The sequence below is a fragment of the Otolemur garnettii genome, unplaced genomic scaffold, assembly GCF_000181295.1.
Source record: "Otolemur garnettii isolate 467f Iridium unplaced genomic scaffold, OtoGar3 scaffold00069, whole genome shotgun sequence".
Taxonomy (NCBI): Eukaryota; Metazoa; Chordata; class Mammalia; order Primates; family Galagidae; genus Otolemur; species Otolemur garnettii.
In genome coordinates, this window is record NW_003852464.1 from 6328054 (window position 1) to 6347799 (window position 19746).

General features: G+C 35.9%; 1 protein-coding gene across 1 annotated transcript in view; it reads right to left on the reverse strand.

Moving 5' to 3' along the window:
- DHX15 (DEAH-box helicase 15) overlaps positions 1–19746 on the reverse strand; it is a 50493-nt gene that overhangs the window by 22478 nt on the left and 8269 nt on the right. The window contains exons 3-5 of the mRNA XM_023515343.1: positions 15762–15955; positions 6408–6567; positions 4804–5022 (exon numbers count right to left, since the gene is read on the reverse strand). Coding sequence (XP_023371111.1) covers positions 4804–5022; positions 6408–6567; positions 15762–15955 — 573 coding nt within the window. The remainder of the gene's footprint in view (positions 1–4803; positions 5023–6407; positions 6568–15761; positions 15956–19746) is intronic.

Consider the following 19746-nt stretch of genomic DNA (forward strand, 5'->3'; position numbering starts at 1 on the left):
TTTTTAAACATAATCATTTTTTACTTCTCACTCTTTCTTGTTAAAAACAAAGCCAGCCAGCCAGCCACACACACTAGCTTAGGCCTATGCAGGGTCAGGATCATCAATACCACTGTCTTCTACCTCCGTATCTTATCCCACTAGAGCAGTGGCTCTCAACCTTCCTAATGCTGCAATGTATTTTCATTGTAAAAAGGGGTCGTGACCCACAGGTTGAGAACTGCTACACTAGGGGGTCTCATGGCCTTCTTCTGGAATACCTGCCTGGAACTGTTTTACCATTATCTTTTCTTTTTAATAAATAAGAGTGTGGTAAATACATCAAAGTAATATCATTATTTATTATCAAGCAAATAGTAATGTGTTATCTAATACTTCTCACAACCAGTAGCAAAGTAGTTGCTCACACCAGCTGAGTAATGTGATGATGCACTGCTGTTACCAGACTACACTTCACTCAGTTATAATATGGGACATGCTGCCACCATATATGCAGTCTGTCAAAGACCAAATTGCCACTATCCAGCACATGACTGTGTTCCAATGAACTTGCACTCAAATCAACATTTAAAGGGAGAAGACAGGCTATATGGGGGTGGGGGTGGGGTGGGGGGGACATTCTGGGAAAGATGTAAAAATGAGGTAGAGAGCATGTTGGGTAAACATGTTCTGTCAAACAGCTTGTTGTATATTAGACAATCTATCCAATGAAGTATCCTCATTAACAAATTACTTTTTTTACTCAAAAGTCAGATTGATACAAATTAGGAACAGGGAATTTTAGGTAAATTTACTGTATGCCTTTACTGTATAAACTTATTTTCATTTAAATGATTTGAAATCTATTACAACTCTATTTTGTTAAACACAAAGTAAATAAGAATTTACTCCCACCTATTTCAAACGTATGTTTTCTTAAATAACATAAAGTTATCTGCCCCAGAAATTGTGACACAAATAATTTCTAACAAAGATCTGATGTTAATAGTTTCCCTCCTGAGATCAAGTTTTTGAAAAAAAAAAAAAAAAGTAAAAGTAGAATGCCATTCATCAAAAGAAAAAATATAACAAAGGATACATTTTTAGAAAAAAATTAACTTGCAACTGCTGTATCTAGATTAGAATGCCCCCTGCTGGCATTTCAATACAAAATTAAGAGTTCTCCAAATTAAAAAAAAAAAAAAAGATTTCAACATATTCAAACATGTGAAGCTAAACTTCAAACACTGATACTATCTGTGACTTTGTTAACTTTACGGTATCTATGACAGGAAAATGGTGAAAAGTCACCAAATACCCAGATTTCACATACTAAAAAATTGAGTGTCCAAATCATATGTATGCTTTATTATTTCAGTATTTTAAGATGACTACGCCAATTATAATGAATGGACTAGACTACCCAATCTGCTAAGCAAGCATGGAGCTAAAATCAATGGACTGCATGAGATACAAAGACGTGTGTAAAGTACCAAGGAAAAAAATCCCATGCCACAAAGTCTTTACATAAACAAGGTTCTAAACAGTTTCAAAACCCTGCAACAAAAATTGCCCCTTTAAGTTTACCAAACTTCCAGAGTCAACGGCAAAAGTTCCAAACACCACAAAACTCATTTATATTTATCAGAGTATAAAACAAACAGGCAGAGAAAGAAATGAAGTTTCACTTTCCAAGCAGCAGCCATCTGCTTAGTCATCAGCAATGCCCAGCAGACAGTTTAGGAATTTCTGATTTGAAGAAAGGTGTTAGCCTCGAATGCATCAACATGTCAGTACATTAATTTGGACTTTACCTGAGAACTGAATGCACGTTGAAAAAAATATTTTACTAATCAAAATTAAAGATAAAATAATATATTGCCTAAGAAATGAAGGGTTTCAGAATTATCTGTTTTTAAAACAATTGATACTTCAATAAACAACCACTCTTACCTAATTCAATAGTATAGCTTCCCTAAGCAAACACCTTATTTTAAATATTAGGTCCAGATTTTATGCATTAAAATATGTAAAGTTCAAACATTCTAGAATTCAAACCTTTCTCAATCTTTCACCATTTTAAACTGGTCTCTCTCCCCCAAATTAACTCTAATGACCAGAGAAGCACTATTACTACAGTTCATATCTACAGTAGCACTTTATTTCATGCATAACATAAAATCTCAAGTTGTCCTTTAGTTGCCCAAATATGAATTGCATGAAAGTTGTCTCAGAGGAAAACTTTTCAGGTCCTCACCATGAGACAGGCCATCTGGTATTTCCAACGGAGTCCCAATATGTGTGGGTTATCTTAGTATGATAATTTAAAACAGTCCTTTAACAAAATGAAAATATAGTATATACTTCGGAAGCAATAAGACATGGCACAAGAACAAAATGAGTAATCTCAAAGCTTCAATACTGTATCACAGTATGAACGCCATCAAATAAGGTTCTCTTGCTTACAAAATATTAATATGTAAAAATTCTTTCACTCAAAATGAATAAAAGGGAAGATGAGTACCAAGAGAGGGTAACTTCATTTATCTGAAAAAATAAACTTGTAATTTCTTTTTTAATTGTGATAAAATACAACATAAAATGCACCATTTTAATAATAACAAGAAAAACTTGCAACCTATCTCATTTCCCCAAAAGAACATGTATGATCCTCTACTGGGAATAACTCTGCACCCACCTACAAGGGGAGCTATTTGGCAATGTCTGCTAACATTTTTGGTTGGCACAACCAAAAGTATTAGTGCTTCTAATGGTTAGAATTTAAGGTGGATGATCCACACCATCCAATGCACAGTGCACGTCACAACACAGAATTAACCAGTTCACAGGGTAAATAGTGCTGAGGTTGAGAAACCCTGCTCTGCAGGGAAAAAACCATGGCCAGTGGGGCACAAACCATAAAGACAACCCTGAAGAAATTCAAGGAAAAAAAAAAAAAGATTGGCGTAGCTTTTAAACCAAACATTCGCTCAAATATTACACATAAAGCACCCTGGCAGAATCTAACACAGAGAGTTCACATTCCAGTATGGGGAGGCAGTCACACAGCGGACCTTTCATACGTGACAGAGACTAGGGCAATTTCCAAGACTATTCAGGGTGTGTCTCCCATGTATCAGGGGCATCATATTGGCTAAAATACTCCTCTGGAGCAGGGACCCTTAAAATGAAAATATAAAAACTGACCAAGAAGCTTGTTAAAGATGTGGATTCCTATATTTCACTCCCAAACCTCAAGTTGGGAATGGAGGCAAGAAGGTGCCTTGTTTCAACAAATTTTCTTCTCTCAAGCAGGCAATCTACCGACCACACTTAGGGGACAAAAAATTCCAGGGCAGAAGTCTATCTTTCACTCTAAAAGACATTACAACATTTTAAGCTTTGCATTCATATACTATTTGTTGCATATTCTCTTTTAAATTTACAACCTTCTTAAAATGTAAAAGCAGTGGTGCCTGTGGCTCAATGGAGGAAGGCACCAGCCCCATATGCCAGAGATGGCAGGTTCAAACCCAGCCAAGGCCAAAAACGGGGGGTGGGGGGTGGGGGTAGGTAAAAGCAATAATTAAGAGGGCCATAAAAAAACAAGAATGGGGTGGATCAGTACATCTATTTAAGTTTAAATTATTCTATCTTCCATGAAATAAAAATTTAGCCCTTCTTTTTAGCCACATTTCAATGCTCAAAAGCCCTATGTTATCAGTGGCCACTTTAGAGAACAGAAGATACAGAACATTTCCAGCATTACAGAAAATTCTGCTGGACAGCACTGTTCTACAATGTCGCCACTCAACTCCTTAAGAGCACCAGCATTATCCTAGACATTTATTAGAAATGCAGAATCTCAGGCTCTCTCGTGACCTAATGAATCAAAATCCACAAGTTTTCTAAATGATCTGCATGTGTGAAAGTTTTAGAAGCATATTTTACAAAATTTGCAAAGCTTATTAAAGAACTAATAAAACTTTAAAATGCTTTCTAGAATTTTGTTTTATCCAAACACCTTTTCCTAAATTTATTGTGCCACTCAAGAATTTCACACCATCCCGTATATAAACAGCCTGGTGGAAATGAGTATAGTGCACTTGAGAATAAAATTTGTATCTAAAAATTAAGTTCTAACCAAGAAATTTTTTGATTCCTTCCAATCCCCAGTGAGCACATGGAATATAAGAAACAAAGCACAGAATAGGGGAGGGGATGGAGAGGATGGGTGGAGGGAGAGTAGTTGGCAGGACCACACCTACGGTGCATCTTACAAGGGTACTTGTGAAATTTACTAGGTGTAGAATATAAATGTCTTAACACAATAACTAAAAAAATGCTGTGAAGGCTATGTTGACCAGTTTGATGAAAGCATTTCAAACTGTATATAAAACCAGCACATATACCCCATGATTATACTAATGTACACAGCTATGATTTAATTAAAAAAACAAAATAAAATAAACCACAAGAATTATTCTGATGATGAATGAGCATCCCAGTTCACTCATAAGCTATTTAACCAATGAAGATAATCTAATTTCAAAACCAGCTATGATGCTAATTTGCACCTCAGCAAAATACCACTTATAACCACGATCTCTACGAGGTTGAGATTACAATTGCTAAATTTTGAAATTCTGAAAGCATTCAGCACTGTCAGGATAATTATCTAAAGCACAAACACTGGTGTTATAAAAAGATATTCCTACACCAAATAAATGAAAGTCATATATACCAAATTTCTTAAGTTTCAAGTTTCTAAATAATAGAAATAATATGTCAAAGGCCAAATAAGGAAGCAAATAATGACAATACCTCTTGACCAGTTAAGAAAAGTAGAAGATCTCCCTCTTCCTCTTCACACATATGAATTTGGATCACTGTTCGAATCGCTGCTTCAAGATAATCTCTCTCTGGTTCTGGCGTGTAAAAGATCTCAACAGGATGTGTACGCCCAGGAATAGTTAAGAGAGGACAGTTATCAAAGTAAATCTGGAATTTTCCTGCATCTAGAGTGGCACTCATAACTATAACCTGTAAGAAAACAATAAATTACTTGAAGCTGTCTTGTCTTCCCAGGTTCTTACATGGTCTTAAAAGTATAGTAATATTTAACTGTTACATTTGTATCAGATATAAAGAAGCCAATGAAATTAAAAAAAAAAAACCAAATACAGAAAGACTCAGCTATGCAAAGTTATTTACATTAAAAAATTTAGAAATAAACCTAACACCTAATAAATGAGCAAACTATAATCTTTCTTTTTTTTTTTTTTTTTTTGGCAGTTTTTGGCTGGGGCCAGGTTCCGTCTGGTATATAGGGGTGGTGCCCTACTCCTTGAGCCATAGGAGTCGCTCTAACTAGAAGCTGTCTTCATCAAATAACTTAAAAATCAAAGTTTATAAAATTATATATGTGAAATGATTGGTAAAAGATAACTCCTCCATAAAACATTTTACTTTTCCTGGAGTTTAATTTGTACCTCAATAGCTCATGAAGTTCAGTAAGCAATGATAGCACACATTAATTCATTAAATATATTTTTAAAGCACAAATTTTTATAAGCAAAAACATGCTCAGACCCAGAACCCTTTTTTCCCAGTGCAGAATCCTTCACTGGGAAGTAGGATGTCCTGAATGTAGACTCAAGGGATGAGTCTACATTCCAATGAATGCTGTATACATAAACCGAAGCAAAGAGAACATTATAAACTTTGGAGGTCAAAAATATCAGAAAATAGTCTTAAACCCTTAAGGAACAAGATAGTAGTATAAGGTAGGGTGAGTGGCATAGTTACCAAAATATTTGATTATGAAAAGATTATAGAAGTATATCTTCTTTTTCTATTGTCTGTAAGATTTGGCATGATCTGTTTTTTTGCAATTATCTTTTATTTTTATTTATAACTATTGGTTGTCTATTTTTTGAGACTTTGGGGAAAAAAATAAGAAGTTAACTGATGACTCCATACTGAACCTCAGAGTCAAAGCATTCTATACTAGTCATACTCTTATTTGACAATGTGAATGTTACTTTCTTTGCATTACTATTATTATTATTGCTTAATACTTTGTTGCAGCAATCGTCTGATTTCTCTTCTGAATGTATTTATCTTCATTCCTTCTTTACAAGGTTTTTGTTTATAGTCCTTATCTTAAACATTGTTATTGTTGGAAATTTTAAGCCTTTTTAATTCTGTGAAGGCAAAAAGTAGAAACCTAATAATCACATGTAAATGTAAAAATAAAAACTTCCTGTACTTAATACCATCTATAAAAAAAAAAATTACAAAATAATCTGGTGAGTTAAAACCTGAGAAGATCTGACTTAAAAATACATTATTACAAGTAGGAAAAAATATACTTAAAATCTAAAATGAAGACATTACAAAGTAGATTAGAAATGAAATTACTTCACCTTTAAATCTGATCTCTGTCTTACAACTTCCTTCAGAACACCCATAAGAATATCTGTAGCCAGTGTCCTTTCATGAGCTTCATCAAGAATTATTACTCCATAACGCTCCAGGAGGGGATCATTCATAGCTTCACGAAGTAACATGCCATCAGTCATATACCTATATTTACAAAGAACATGTTGGTCAAGGATCATTTAGGTCATTTTAAAACTAAACTTCAGACCATAAAAATGAAATGCAAAGACATTATACAGGTAAATAAAAAATAAACTTCTGCTGAAGACAAAAGTGCTACTATTTCATAATTGCAAAATTAATCTTCAAGAAAATTTTCCAAAAGTATCACCGAACAAAATATGCATCATCAAAGCTTGTCAAATGTCAACTGTAACACCTAAATGTACGGAGGAAACAAGAGATTCCTGATTACAAAATATAATAATAACATGATTTCATACAAATGCCAAACCAAAAATCATTAAGATAAATGAATTTTTTTTTTTCTGAGACAGTGTCTCACTATGTGCCCCTTGGTAGATACTATGGCATCACAGCTCACAGCAACCTTAAACTCTTGGGCTTAAGCAATTCTCTTGCCTCAGCCTCCCGAGTAGCTGGGACTGCAGGTGCCGACTGTAGGTGCCTGCTACAAAGCCCGACTATTTTTCTGGTTGCAATTATTACTGTTGTTTAGCAGGCCCGGGCCAGACTTGAAACCCTCCAATGTCAGTGAATGTGGCCAGCACCCTACTCAGGGCACCGAACCTGAAAAAATGAATTTATTTCATCAATGAACCAAAAACGAGAGGGAAACCAGGCTTAGGGATGGCTCAAAAAAGGGCAGTTAATATGGAATCTAGTCATCACAGGAGAGGGATCATGGAGACCTGGGTAAGAATGGAGGCAATCACAGAGTAAGGGTGGTTTCCAGAGCACTGTGTGGGTCAGCTGTCTCCTGTCCATTCCACTTAGATTGCCGCTGTAACCATTACAAAACTACTAACCTCAGTTTGGCACCTGGACAAAACACAGTATGCCCTTACTTGCTAAAGTCACAGCTCATTCAGATAAATAAAAACCCATGATTTTATTTACAGATTTAAAGTGGTATAAAAATCTGAAGTGATCATTTGTATCTTCACTATTTTGGCTCTTTTCATGACGAGTCTAGGCTAATCTTTCATGGACCAACTTGTTATTTTTAGCCAATGCCATCTGTTAGAGCCTTAAGTTCAACAAACTGATAGTACCCAACAGAAAGAAGTGAATCCTTCTATTTCACTTAAACTTTATTCTTAATTTAATATATTCTTGATAAACTGATCTTTATTCATTTATATACTTTATGTTTCTTTTTCCTTAGTCACATTTAAAAAATTAAACTATCACATTTCTGGAATCAACAACATTAGCTGCAAGATAACTTTGTGTAAGAACACAAAAGGAAAAACACTGCCAATTAAACTATGACCCAACCCCAGAGTCTAGCACCATGTATCAAGCAGTGACACTATAGCCTCCAGCTGCTTTGAAATCTCTTTCATCTAAGGACTCTGGGCATTTTCTCTTGCCTTTCAGAAATACTCACTTGTGGCTAACTTCCTTAGCTTCAATAGGGCTCCTTTGTTGCTTTGCAGGGTAAAACTATTAATTGGTTTCTCTTCCAATATCCCCTCAAATACTATCAAGTTTACCCCCGCCTCTCCATTTCCCAGTCTTTCTGGGTACTCAATAACTATTCATTTCAACATGGACTCTACTCCAATATTTTTGGAGGCATTGTAATTAGCAAAGAATCTCCACATTTACGGTGCCAACAATTCACATTACTTAGCTGAAGTAATGCCAAGCACACCTGGATCAAGTCCAAGCACTCAGATGCAATGGTGACCATTAAAACTGCCACAAATCACAAGACCTCCACAGACAGAAGTACAGTCTAACCTCAGACATTAGATATGTGAGGAGACAGTCACATAACTGATAAAATATCAGACTTCAACTTCAAAACTTCTTAAAACTCATTCATATAAAGACACCCTCTTTTATTTTAATCTTTTTCTTCCTCACTCTCCTCAAGCTTTGAACGCCCACAACAATATGGAACAGGGCTGACCAGTCATTCTTTTCCAGCAGAAATGTTAAAAATAGGAAAAGAATATCAAATTTCATCAATTCTATGTAAAATATTGTCAAATTTATCTTTTCTAAAACTGAGATGCATCTTAAAATAGCACCTGATACAGGCTGTCAACCAGGCAGCAATTGTGGAAAAATGAGACAAGCACCAGTCTCAGACTCCAGAAAGAAATACAAATGGCTAATTAGACATATATGTAAAGAGCTGCTTAATTTCATATGAAATAAATTTAAATTAAAACCATGAGAAGATTGTATTTTTCAAATAAAAGATAAACAAAGATTAAAAAGTTCTAGAATGCCACACTAGCAAGGGAAAGAGATGCTCATCTGCTCATTTCTTACTATGGAGAGTGGATAAAATCTCTATGGAGCACAGTCTGGCAAAAGCTGATCAAACTCAAGCATACCCTCCGAACCAATTTTACTCATACGAACTTACTTCATTTCACAGATGTGCATGTGTTAAAAAGTGTACAAGATTCTAAGAGGACAGTGACTTTCTAATAGCAACACTGAAAATTTGAGTATCCATCCATAGGATTAGTCAAACTAGGGTACAATCATAAATGAATTACAAAGATGAATCAATTTGGTATTAACTGTTCTAGAACAATCCCCACACTATTATGCACATGAAAGCTCTGGTATAAATGCTGGAGAAGTTTTATCTGTCATGAAAATCCTACGTGTGCTGTGCTATTTCACTTCTGTTAGTTTGGTTGCCTTTCAAAGGATAGGCTTTATTCTGGAGTAACTAAATATGCAGTTAAATCAAAACTGTTTCTAAAAAATCTAAAACCTGATTCATCATGATCCAAAGAAATTCTTTCTATGTGCTTCAAAAGGCACCCATTATAAATGAGTAACATGTTTTAGTCTGAGTAATCAGATTTACTTACTGCTTTCTATATTACCTAAGAAAGCGTTATAAATACTTACACAGAGAATTACATGGAACAAGAAATGAGGATGAAAGAAAAGAATAAAAACACACCTTCTGCAAGACAAAGCTGCTTTACAATTGTTTTCTAACCTTGGACAATTTTCTTCAACTTCTGTAATGCTCCATTTGTAAAATGTCAATAGGATGAACAGTATTTAAAGTAAACAGCAATGTACATATATAAAGCACTCAGTACACTAACTGCCTGCCACCTGGTTAAGTATGCAATAAATAAAACTCTACACCACACTCTTAACTAACTCCACAGCAACTAATAAAAGCTTGAGATAACCTTTCACCTGACAAAACACAAGGTATTTCCCTTCTTACCAGTTGTGTCAAGGCAATTACTTTTGACCTGAAATGATTAAAACTCTAAATTCAGAAAAAGGAATTGAAAATATGAACCTTGGGCTAGGTGGCTCATGTCTGTAATCCTAGCACCCTGTGACGCCAAGGCCAGAGGATCACTTTAGATCAGGGGTTTGAGACCAGCCTGAGAAAGAGTGAAACCCCACCTCAACTAAAAATAGAAAAATCAGATGGGCGTGGTGGCGTACACCTGTACTCCCAGCTACTCAGGAGGCTGAGAGATGACTGCTTGAGCCCAAGAGTTTGAGGCTGCTGTGAGCTAGGCTGAGGTCAAGGGCACTTTCAGCCCAGGCGACAAAGCAAGACTGTGTTTTAGAAAAAAAAAAAAGTTGTAACTATTTAAATTGGACATGAACTTTATGGCCACCCTGTGTTATGTGTGTGTTTGTGTTTATATACATATATATATGAACCCTAAGCTGCATGCTTCAGAAAATTTTGGAACAAGTCACACACAGAAAACTATTAAATATGTGCGAGAGCTCTTTTAAAAAAGAGACTAAAAGAGGCCTGGAATCCTAGAATTCTATAACACTTTTAAGTCTCTTGAAGCCCAAAATAACAATATCTACTTATTTTACAAGTTTTTGAAGTTTCAATTTCATCTTAAAAATTAAGTGAAACTCCAAACAAAAGGCCCACATGCAACAAAATAGTGTTGGTCTAACTTTAACAAATTGATAAATGAATCTATAGCTTTTATGTTAAAATGCTAAAGGTATACAACCTTCACTACTTGCAGCAAATTTTAGATTAACTAGTCAGCTTGAATACAACCTGAAAATGCCCCTAATTTAAAGAAAAGCTTACCCACATCAATATGCCTAGACAAACAGATTCGTAATTTCTTTAATGTTATCTGTAGACCTTCTATAGTCTCAACAGTCTTCCTCCCAAATTCACGCTGGAATGCTTACCCCTGAAAAGTGACAATTTTAAGAGGTGGAACCTCTGGGAGATAATTAGCTCATGATGGCTCAGCCTTGTAACAGGCCCCAAAGAGCTCACTATTCCTATCCACCATGAGCCATCTATAAACCAGGAATCCAATCCTTGCCTAATTCCAAATCTGCCCGCACCTTGATCTTCAACTGTTCAGCTTCCAATGCTACAAGAAATAAATTTGGGGGTTTTATAAGTTACTCAATCTACAGTATTTTGTTACAGGAGCCGAAAAAGACCAAGGCACCATCCCTCACTATGCCAGCACTACAAAATGATCAATTACAAAGCAAAGCTAAGAATTTTTACACAGTAAATGCTATCATAGTAAGTCAATAGCTACAATAAGGTCATCATAAATTACTTTCCTACATCAAAATAATTCATTCCATTATCAATTGCTTTTGTATGCTACAGAAAACAAAAAACAGTATTGACATCTATTCATTTATATGTAACCCAGTTTAAGATAACCTGGCTACTTCTGCAATCATCACTCAGATTCAGCATTAACTTTTAAGAGTGCCATGGGGCAGCACCTGTGACTCAAGGAGTAGGGCGTCAGTAGGGGGTGGCAGGTTCAAACCTGGCCCCAGCCAAAACTGCAAGAAACAACAAAAAAAGAGTGCCTTCTGTGCGTGTAATAAAAATGGCTAGCACTACGTTTCTCAGTTTGTAAAGTTATGTAAAGAAAACTTCAAGGAAATCTGATGCATGTAAACACAACAGCTGAAAAAAAAAAAAGACTTTTTAAAAAAAAAATTACGATCTCCTCAAGATTAGGCCATGTATCATCTGCTACTCATGGTAGAGGCTTTCACAATTCAAGTTTGGAATACTTCTATAACCTTATTATAGAAGGTTATTATATGTTATTTCCACAGCCAACAGAAAGTTTAAACTACTTTTTTGGGTACAGACAGGTCACTCAATATGGTACAGTTAAATTGTCGATTCAATCTGTTAAATGCTAAATAAATAACCTAGAATATGTTGTCTTAATGACTGAACACATAAAATTTTTACTGTTTTCTATATTAACACGTAGGACACTGCAGGACTATGGATTTCAGGTAGTGCAAAGTTCTAACACTGTATCATACATTCCTTTCAATGTCATCACTGTGAAGCTAGATTTTTGAAAGTCACTATTATAAAGTGAGTAGCATGCAAAAGTAAATGCAGAGTAGAAAATATGGGTGGTGTCTAATCTGATTTCAACATCTGAGAAACCTGCAGTACTCAAATGGTGCAGACGCACTGGTAAATAATGGTTATTTAAGAATGAAAAAAGGGTATATTTTTCAACGTACATGTATTTTTAAAGAAAACTTAAGTTGTTAGGACTCAATTATTTAATAAATAGAATTCTTAAGTATTTAGACCTAGGGTGCCATAGGGATATTACTGAAACATAATAACCTAGTTCATCTACCTAGAGTACCAGAAAATGATTTACACTATTTGCTGCTGCTAGTCGAACTGCCTAAGTCTCTCCCCATCCTTTTCAACTCAGGTTAAATACACCCTCCTCTGTGAAATCATCTATTCATTCAAATTACCTTCCTAATTGTTTCATAGCTTACCTCCTTAACCAAGTCAGTAAAAAGCCACTGATACCAGTAGAGGGTCCCTACATATTTAATGTTCTTTTCATTGGTAAAGAAGTCAACAATGACTTACATAGGCTCAAGTTCAATTTGACATACTCTTAGCAACAATATTACACAGTATGACAAACACTAATCTTATCTAGCTGGGTGTTATGGCAAGTGCATGTAGTCCCAGCTACTCAGGAGGCCGAGGATAGAGGACTGCTTGAGCCCAGGAGTTGGAGCTTGCTGTAAACTATGACCTAGGGCACTCTAACCTGGGGCAACAGATCAAGACTCCATTCCCCTAACCCCCAAAAGATAAATACTAATCTTACTAGTGGCCAGTCATCATTTATGGGAAGGCAATGTATTTTGAATAATTTGCAATCTACAACGTTTTAATCAATACCCATTTGTAATCTGTTCTTAGAAATCTGAAATGCTGAAGACCAGATGCCAAAACATATAGCTTTGTTACGTTAAACTGAGCTATGTATGTATGTGAAGTCAGCAATGGAAAATAATCTGAGTGTCAGGAGGACTTTAAGGTTGTATACCGACTACCATATTTAATCTCCGAACCCTATGAAGTATCAGCTCCACCTTCCGAAAAATCGCCAAGCACAGGAAGGCTAATTAACATACAGTCAAAGGACACAGCTCCTAAGTGGCAGAGCTAGGACACAACTCAGGCACTGTGATCCTACAAGTTGTGTGTATGTACTAAAACTCTATTTCCTTTTGGTTCTCTTCTCAAGCCATTTATTTTTGAGATTGTCCTGTTGAAAACCCACACTGAATTCTCTAAATAGTCCCTCACAACCAGTGCTTTATTCTCTTGTCACCAGAGACCCCAAGAAGCTGTTACAACAATCCTCTAACTGTCAACCTTAGGGGTTCAGTACCATCCAGCTCCTTAGCATAGCAGCGTATGTAATCAAGCTGTTACATTTTGAAATACTTTGGGATTCTCTCTCATCTTATCTATATTGCCTTTTTGAGGTTAAAAAGTCCTTTAACATCTTAAAACAGATCTGGCACGGAAATGCTGACTTGCGGAAATCAGCAGGCTACTCAGAGACTATTTAGACAACGCTTTCTCAAGTTATTCAAGTATGAGTTTCCTTTCAGAAAAAAAATGTTTTTAAAAAATGCTGTTCTATTTGCCTGGAAAGTTCTCACCCTATACATTCCAACCTGTATTCTGACTAACCATTACTTTCATTTCAAGCCTCTTTACTAATCTAACTTAAATTCTCAATCATTCTTTCATATAAACCCCAACACTCTGTTTCAGAAGCTTAATCACAATTTGAAAATTTTTATCTATATTTTTCTTTGCTTTATGGAGACTGGGACCAGATTTACTTCCATTACTATACCTAGCACTGCCTGACACATAGAAGGTACTTATTAGGTCACTAATACATGAAAGTAGCTACCAGAGAGTACTGATAGTCATTCTTACCCAATAAACTATGTATCTGATCTTCAGTAAGTCAAAGCTTTCGCTGTTTTTAATATATGGATTCTCCATGAGTTGACAAATGACTATTCAAAATATATCTAGGGTTCTTATTAGTTAAAACTACCAGCAGCCTTCTCCCTATCAAATAGGAGACAGTTACATTTGAAAATTTTATTTCCTTTTGGGGTCACTTATGGTAGTAATACACTCTTTCACTAATATTACATAAAGAAAGACAATGCCAGACTATCTCTTAGCTCTTCAGTAGATTCTAGAAGGAATATCAAAGGCTTTATCCCATCAGGAATAATTTTAAATGAAAGTTTCACTACTATCTCTGGGAAGTGTTCCAAAAGAAAACATGACAGTATCAAAAAGACTCCCACTTCTGAGCTATCAAATCCATTTATATCTAACTCCCATTCCCTATCAACTGAACCATAGTCTTTCACAAGCATACATCTTTTGAAAGCCTATCCTCTCTCTACTTCCTTCTATACACATACACAGTCCCAACACTTACATGTAACTATATCTCTCATCCCAATTTCCCAACTCTGTTCTCTCTACTCAACTAAGCCATGCTAGGGTTGTTTACTCAAGAAATTTCGATGCAAACTGTTACCAGATATTAGAATGATATTCCTAGTTTTATCTAATACACACCAAAACATTTATATAAAAAATGGTAATAATTTGCTTCAAAGTAAGTTGGGACAGGGAAAGGGTTGGGATGTGGATGGAATAAGACTGACGTGGTTGAAGGTGGGTGATAAATACATGTAGAGTTTATTATTCTATTCAACCTTTGCATATACTTAAAAATTCCTACAAAATACATGGTTTAAAAAAAAAAAAACATTATTTAAGACTCTTGTTTCATTAACACTGTATTTATATGCCATCAAAGACTCCAAACACTGACCATGTAGCATTCTGTCCCTAATGTCTTTTAAAAACATCCTCTAGAAAAAGAGTGCATTGTGACAAAGAAATCATTTTATTTTTTAAAGAGATGGGCTCTCAATATGCTGTGCAGGCTAGAATGCAGTGGCTATTCATAGGCACAAACGTAACACACTGAAGCCTCAAACTCATGGCCTGACAATCCTCCCACCTCAGCCTTCTAAGCAGTTGGGAATACAGACACGTACCACCACCAACTCAAAGAAATCCTTTCTAAAACTGACTTAAAATGTCACATGAACACAGATAAGCAGAAGCAACAAGAGGAAAGTAAGATTTTCAAAACAATGCCCATTAGGCAGCAAATACTGCTATTCAAACAGACTGAAAGTATAAAATGAGGATTAAAAAATCAGGAAAGTTACAACATTTGACAAAAGCTCAATATGGTATTCGTGTGCACCACAACTGTAACAGGGACAAGGACCTTGAGGAGGCTCCAAAAATATATCACAGAACAAAAATGCCTCTTTTTAGCTTATAACATATGCACGGTAATAGCTGCATAATTAACATCCAAAGTCCCCTCTCCCTCCAAATCATTCCATCCTACACACCATTCTTTTAAAAGCAGTTTTTACCAAGATGCATCACTTTAATTTTCCATCACATTTAAATAATATATCAAAGTACACGTACTAAAGACACATTTTAGAGTATTAGTAATGTTTCACCTACTATACAAACCAATTAGCTAAAATTTGAACTCTGATCTTCATTTTTACTGAATAGCTATGTTATCTTACCACCAAAAAGAAGAATTTATATTAAGTCATCTAGCAAGTCTAAGAATAAGAAGGTCTACTCTAGACAATTCTATTCTAAATTTGGATGACTATGGTCATGCACTAAAGTTCCCTATCTAGTGGCATAAAACTACAAGCAGAGGAAGAAAAGCACTCATTTTTAAAGATGTAATACTTACTTAAGGATGGTTTTTGCACTACTGCAGTCCTCAAATCGAATGGAATAACCAACTTCCTGGCCCAACATCACATCCATTTCATCAGCAACTCTCTGAGCCACACTCATTGCAGCCACTCTTCTGGGTTGGGTACAGGCAACTCCTCTTTTGGGTCCTGGTAATGATCGCATATACTCCACACACCACTGTGGGATCTATCAAATAATTTCACATTTAAATTAATTCTGCTCTGCCTGAACATCAAGTACATTTAACATAAAGCAATTTATCTCATTCCAATAATTTAAAACAAAATTCAATTAGGCATACGACTAAGACAATTATTTATAACTCAAATTTATAATAACGCAAAGCTCTTTTAAGCCAAGGAGGGGTCATGTGTAATATTGATATGACACAATTACATTCCAGATGGGGTAGGTCCATTCTGGCTTTACTGTGAACTGTCTCTTCAACAGATATTTCTCTGTACAATGAAAAAAAAAAATCCACCTTACAACAAATTCCACTTCTTACAATTATGACAGCAATGTTAACTTCCAAAAATATTCCAAGGAAGTACAACTTTTTACATTCCTATACAAGATACAAAATGCAGGTAAAAGTAGGAACCATCCCTCCTTGTAGCTATAAAGCTGTACTTTTTTTTTTCTTTTGGAGGCAGAGTCTCACTTTATTGCCCTCTGTAGAGTGCCATAGCATCATAGTTCACAGCAACCTCAAACTCCTAGGCTCAAGCCATTCTCTTGACTCAGCCTCTTGAGTAGCTGGGACCACCACAACACGTAGCTACTTTTGGAGATGGGGGTCTCACTCTGCTCTGGCTGGTCTTGAGTTCCTGAACCTGAGTGATCCATTCAGCCTCCGAGAGTGCTGGGAATACAGGCATGAGCCACTGTGCTGGCCTAAAGCTATACTTTTAATTCAAAGTTCGGTTTATAAGCCACCAGAAACTATCTCCTAGCACTAACTCTTCCTTCAGAAAAGTCTGCACAATGGCAACACATTAGGTACCATCTTAAAAGTCAATTTTAAGACTTTCTAGTCTCAAAAATCAACAGGACCCAGGGCAAGAACACTTCCCCAAATAAGAAGGGCATAAAGGTAGAAGGGGGAATTTCTAGGCACAAGTTGGTTGCCTTGATTGACAGTACATGTCCTGCCTGTTTCATCAGCAACAGAAGCTAATAGAGCCTCTGCTTTTACAGTTCCTCCCTAGTCACTTAAATGTTAAAGAACCATGGGAAAATGTTAAGTGCTCTCCACATAAAACAGAAATCCACTGCTAAGAGATGACTGGTCTCCATCAAAGCTCCCAAAAGACTTAGACTCTGACACCATGGAAACATGGGGTCTTTTGGTACAGTGATACTTGATAAAGAATATTGGCTGCTGCACTCCTGTATTACATTTTAGTCAGGCTGCCCATGCAAATAAGAAACAACTTGGAAGAGGGGATGGTTATGCTGCTTCTCTAAGAATATATATCTTTAAAGCAGCGGTTCTCAACCTGTGGGTCGCAACCCACAGGAACTGTATTAAGGGGTTGCAGCATTAGGAAAGTTGAGAATCACTGCTTTAAAGGGTTTTAAATGAACAAAAATACTAAACAAAAATAGCAGTGTCTCTCTAGCTGCATAAACCCACAGACCCATGTTTAAGTGGTTTTCTAAAGGTTTTATATATATGGACAGATATGGAAGTCTAGGTAAATAGATAACTTATTTCAGCAACCCTCTTACCAAAGCAAAATGTACCTTAAAAGACCTATCAAAATAAAATTCAAAAACATTCACCAGCAAAAAAAAAAAGATATTTAATATTAATTGAGAACTCTCATGGCAAGAATGTTCACAAATTTTTTAATTCACACCAGTGAAATGGATAGTTTATTCTCACTTCAAAAACAAAACATTATGGTTAATTTAGCAATTCTGAAACTTCTGATCTCAGGACCTCCTTACATTGAAAATAACAAGGATGTAAATCTAAGGGATTTACTGTGTGTTAGGAAATTAAAATTGAAAAACTGCTAAACTATACTAATTCCTAACAATAAAATTCCAATATATGTTAACACAAATAACACTTACTATGAAAAATAACTACATTTTTCTAAAATGGAGATGACTGCAACATAGTCTTGCAGTGGGGAAGAAAATGGACTCAACTCTCCAACATAACTGTATTTTTCAAAGCAAAGAAACTTAGGCCAAGAGGGGGTAGCTCATCCTAGCACTTTGGGAGACCAAGATTGGAAGACTGCTTCAGTCAAGGAGCTTGATATCAGTCTGAGCAACACAGCAAGCCCCCATCTCTACACAAACACAAAAATTAGCTAGCTGCAACAGTGCGCACCTATAGTACAAGCTGCTTGGGAGGCTGAAGTAGGAGAACTGCTTGAGTCAACGTCTTTGAGGGTACAGTGAGCTACGATGACAACACTGTACTCTAGCCCAGGCAAAAGAGCGAGACTATCTCAAAAATCAAACCAATTTAGATGAGTGTACTGCCTTACATTTTTACAGATCTCTAATATCTATTTTAAAATAAGATAGGTGGATTCTCCCACCTGCTTCTACAATTCAACATACTAGTAATCTTTTGTTTTGTTTAAAGTATACAAAAACAATGCTAGGACCCTTAAAAAGGTTTCAGAGATTTAATTTTAAGAATTCCCAGGCAAGATCTGGACAACCACTCAGTTAATGCAGCTATCCTCTTTTCAAATGAAAGTAGCAATAGGAAGGGAAGCAGGTCCTGAAATACATAAACTACTGGCTTAAGCCAGGAATCAGTTCTTCTGAAACTATTTAGCTTTTTTCCTTTCCTCCACATGAAGCCATCTTTTAAAAAACTGAACCTTGGCCCTTGTTCTTGTTTTATACATTATCCTGAGTGGTCTTAGGTTTTCTCATAATTTCTCATCTACCAATGTCACCAATGCACCAACTCTAACTCCTGCTCTCATCGCCAACCTAACTTGTCATTTCCACCTAAAGAAGGACTGTTTTATTAGTATTTCATATTCAACATGGTCAAAAGCAAAACCATTTCTCACCTTCCTCCAAATACTTATAATTCCTTCCATATGCCCTAATGCATAACAGTTAACATGCTGACTCCAATCCAGCCTTTATTTTCCATTCCTATTGCCCCTCAAATAGTCAAAACTTTTATTATGACCTCTAATATTGCCTATCATCAACATGCTCACTAGGTAAAACATTTTTGTAAACATCCTTTGCCACTCCCCTCCAACTTAAAAGATCTGATGGCTTCCCAATCTATAGGAAGATGTACTGACACTCAATATACAGTTCCAGTGTCACCTGCCCCATCTTCCCCTATATACACCCTCTACACTCTACCCAGGGCATAAAATGCTTTCCTTTTGGCTGAACTAGTTTCAGATTCTTATATGTTTATGTGATATGCAAATATTAAATAGCAATATGAAATGCCTTTACTGGGGGTCTGCCAAAAGTTAGAGTCATTACTTTAGAAGAACTTCATTTTCTCATAAGCACAAAGAAATAACCAAGAAAATGGCTGACTATTCTTAAAGTTTATTAAGAGTATGCCAAGTTGACTTTTAAAACTTGTTTACCTTTGACACCCACCTCCCAAATGCCCTATGATATCTAAGTAATCTCTCCAAATCCAAATAATTACGAACTGCTTGTTTCAAGTTGACCTTTTTCTACACTGTTTATAAACTCATCTGAAGATGAGGTTGGCCATAGCAGAGCACAGAATAGCATTATGAAATAAACGTAACTTTAGCTATAAGACAAATACATGTACAGCTTACATGTTCAGCCCAGTTAAACCCATAAACTACATAACCATGGCAACCCACTAAACTTAAGTTTCTCATAAATATATGCCTCATTTTGCTGATCTGTAAAATGTGGTGAAAGCCTTCCTTGCAGGGCTGTAGAATAACTTAAATGAAACAATACATATAACATATATAGTGCCC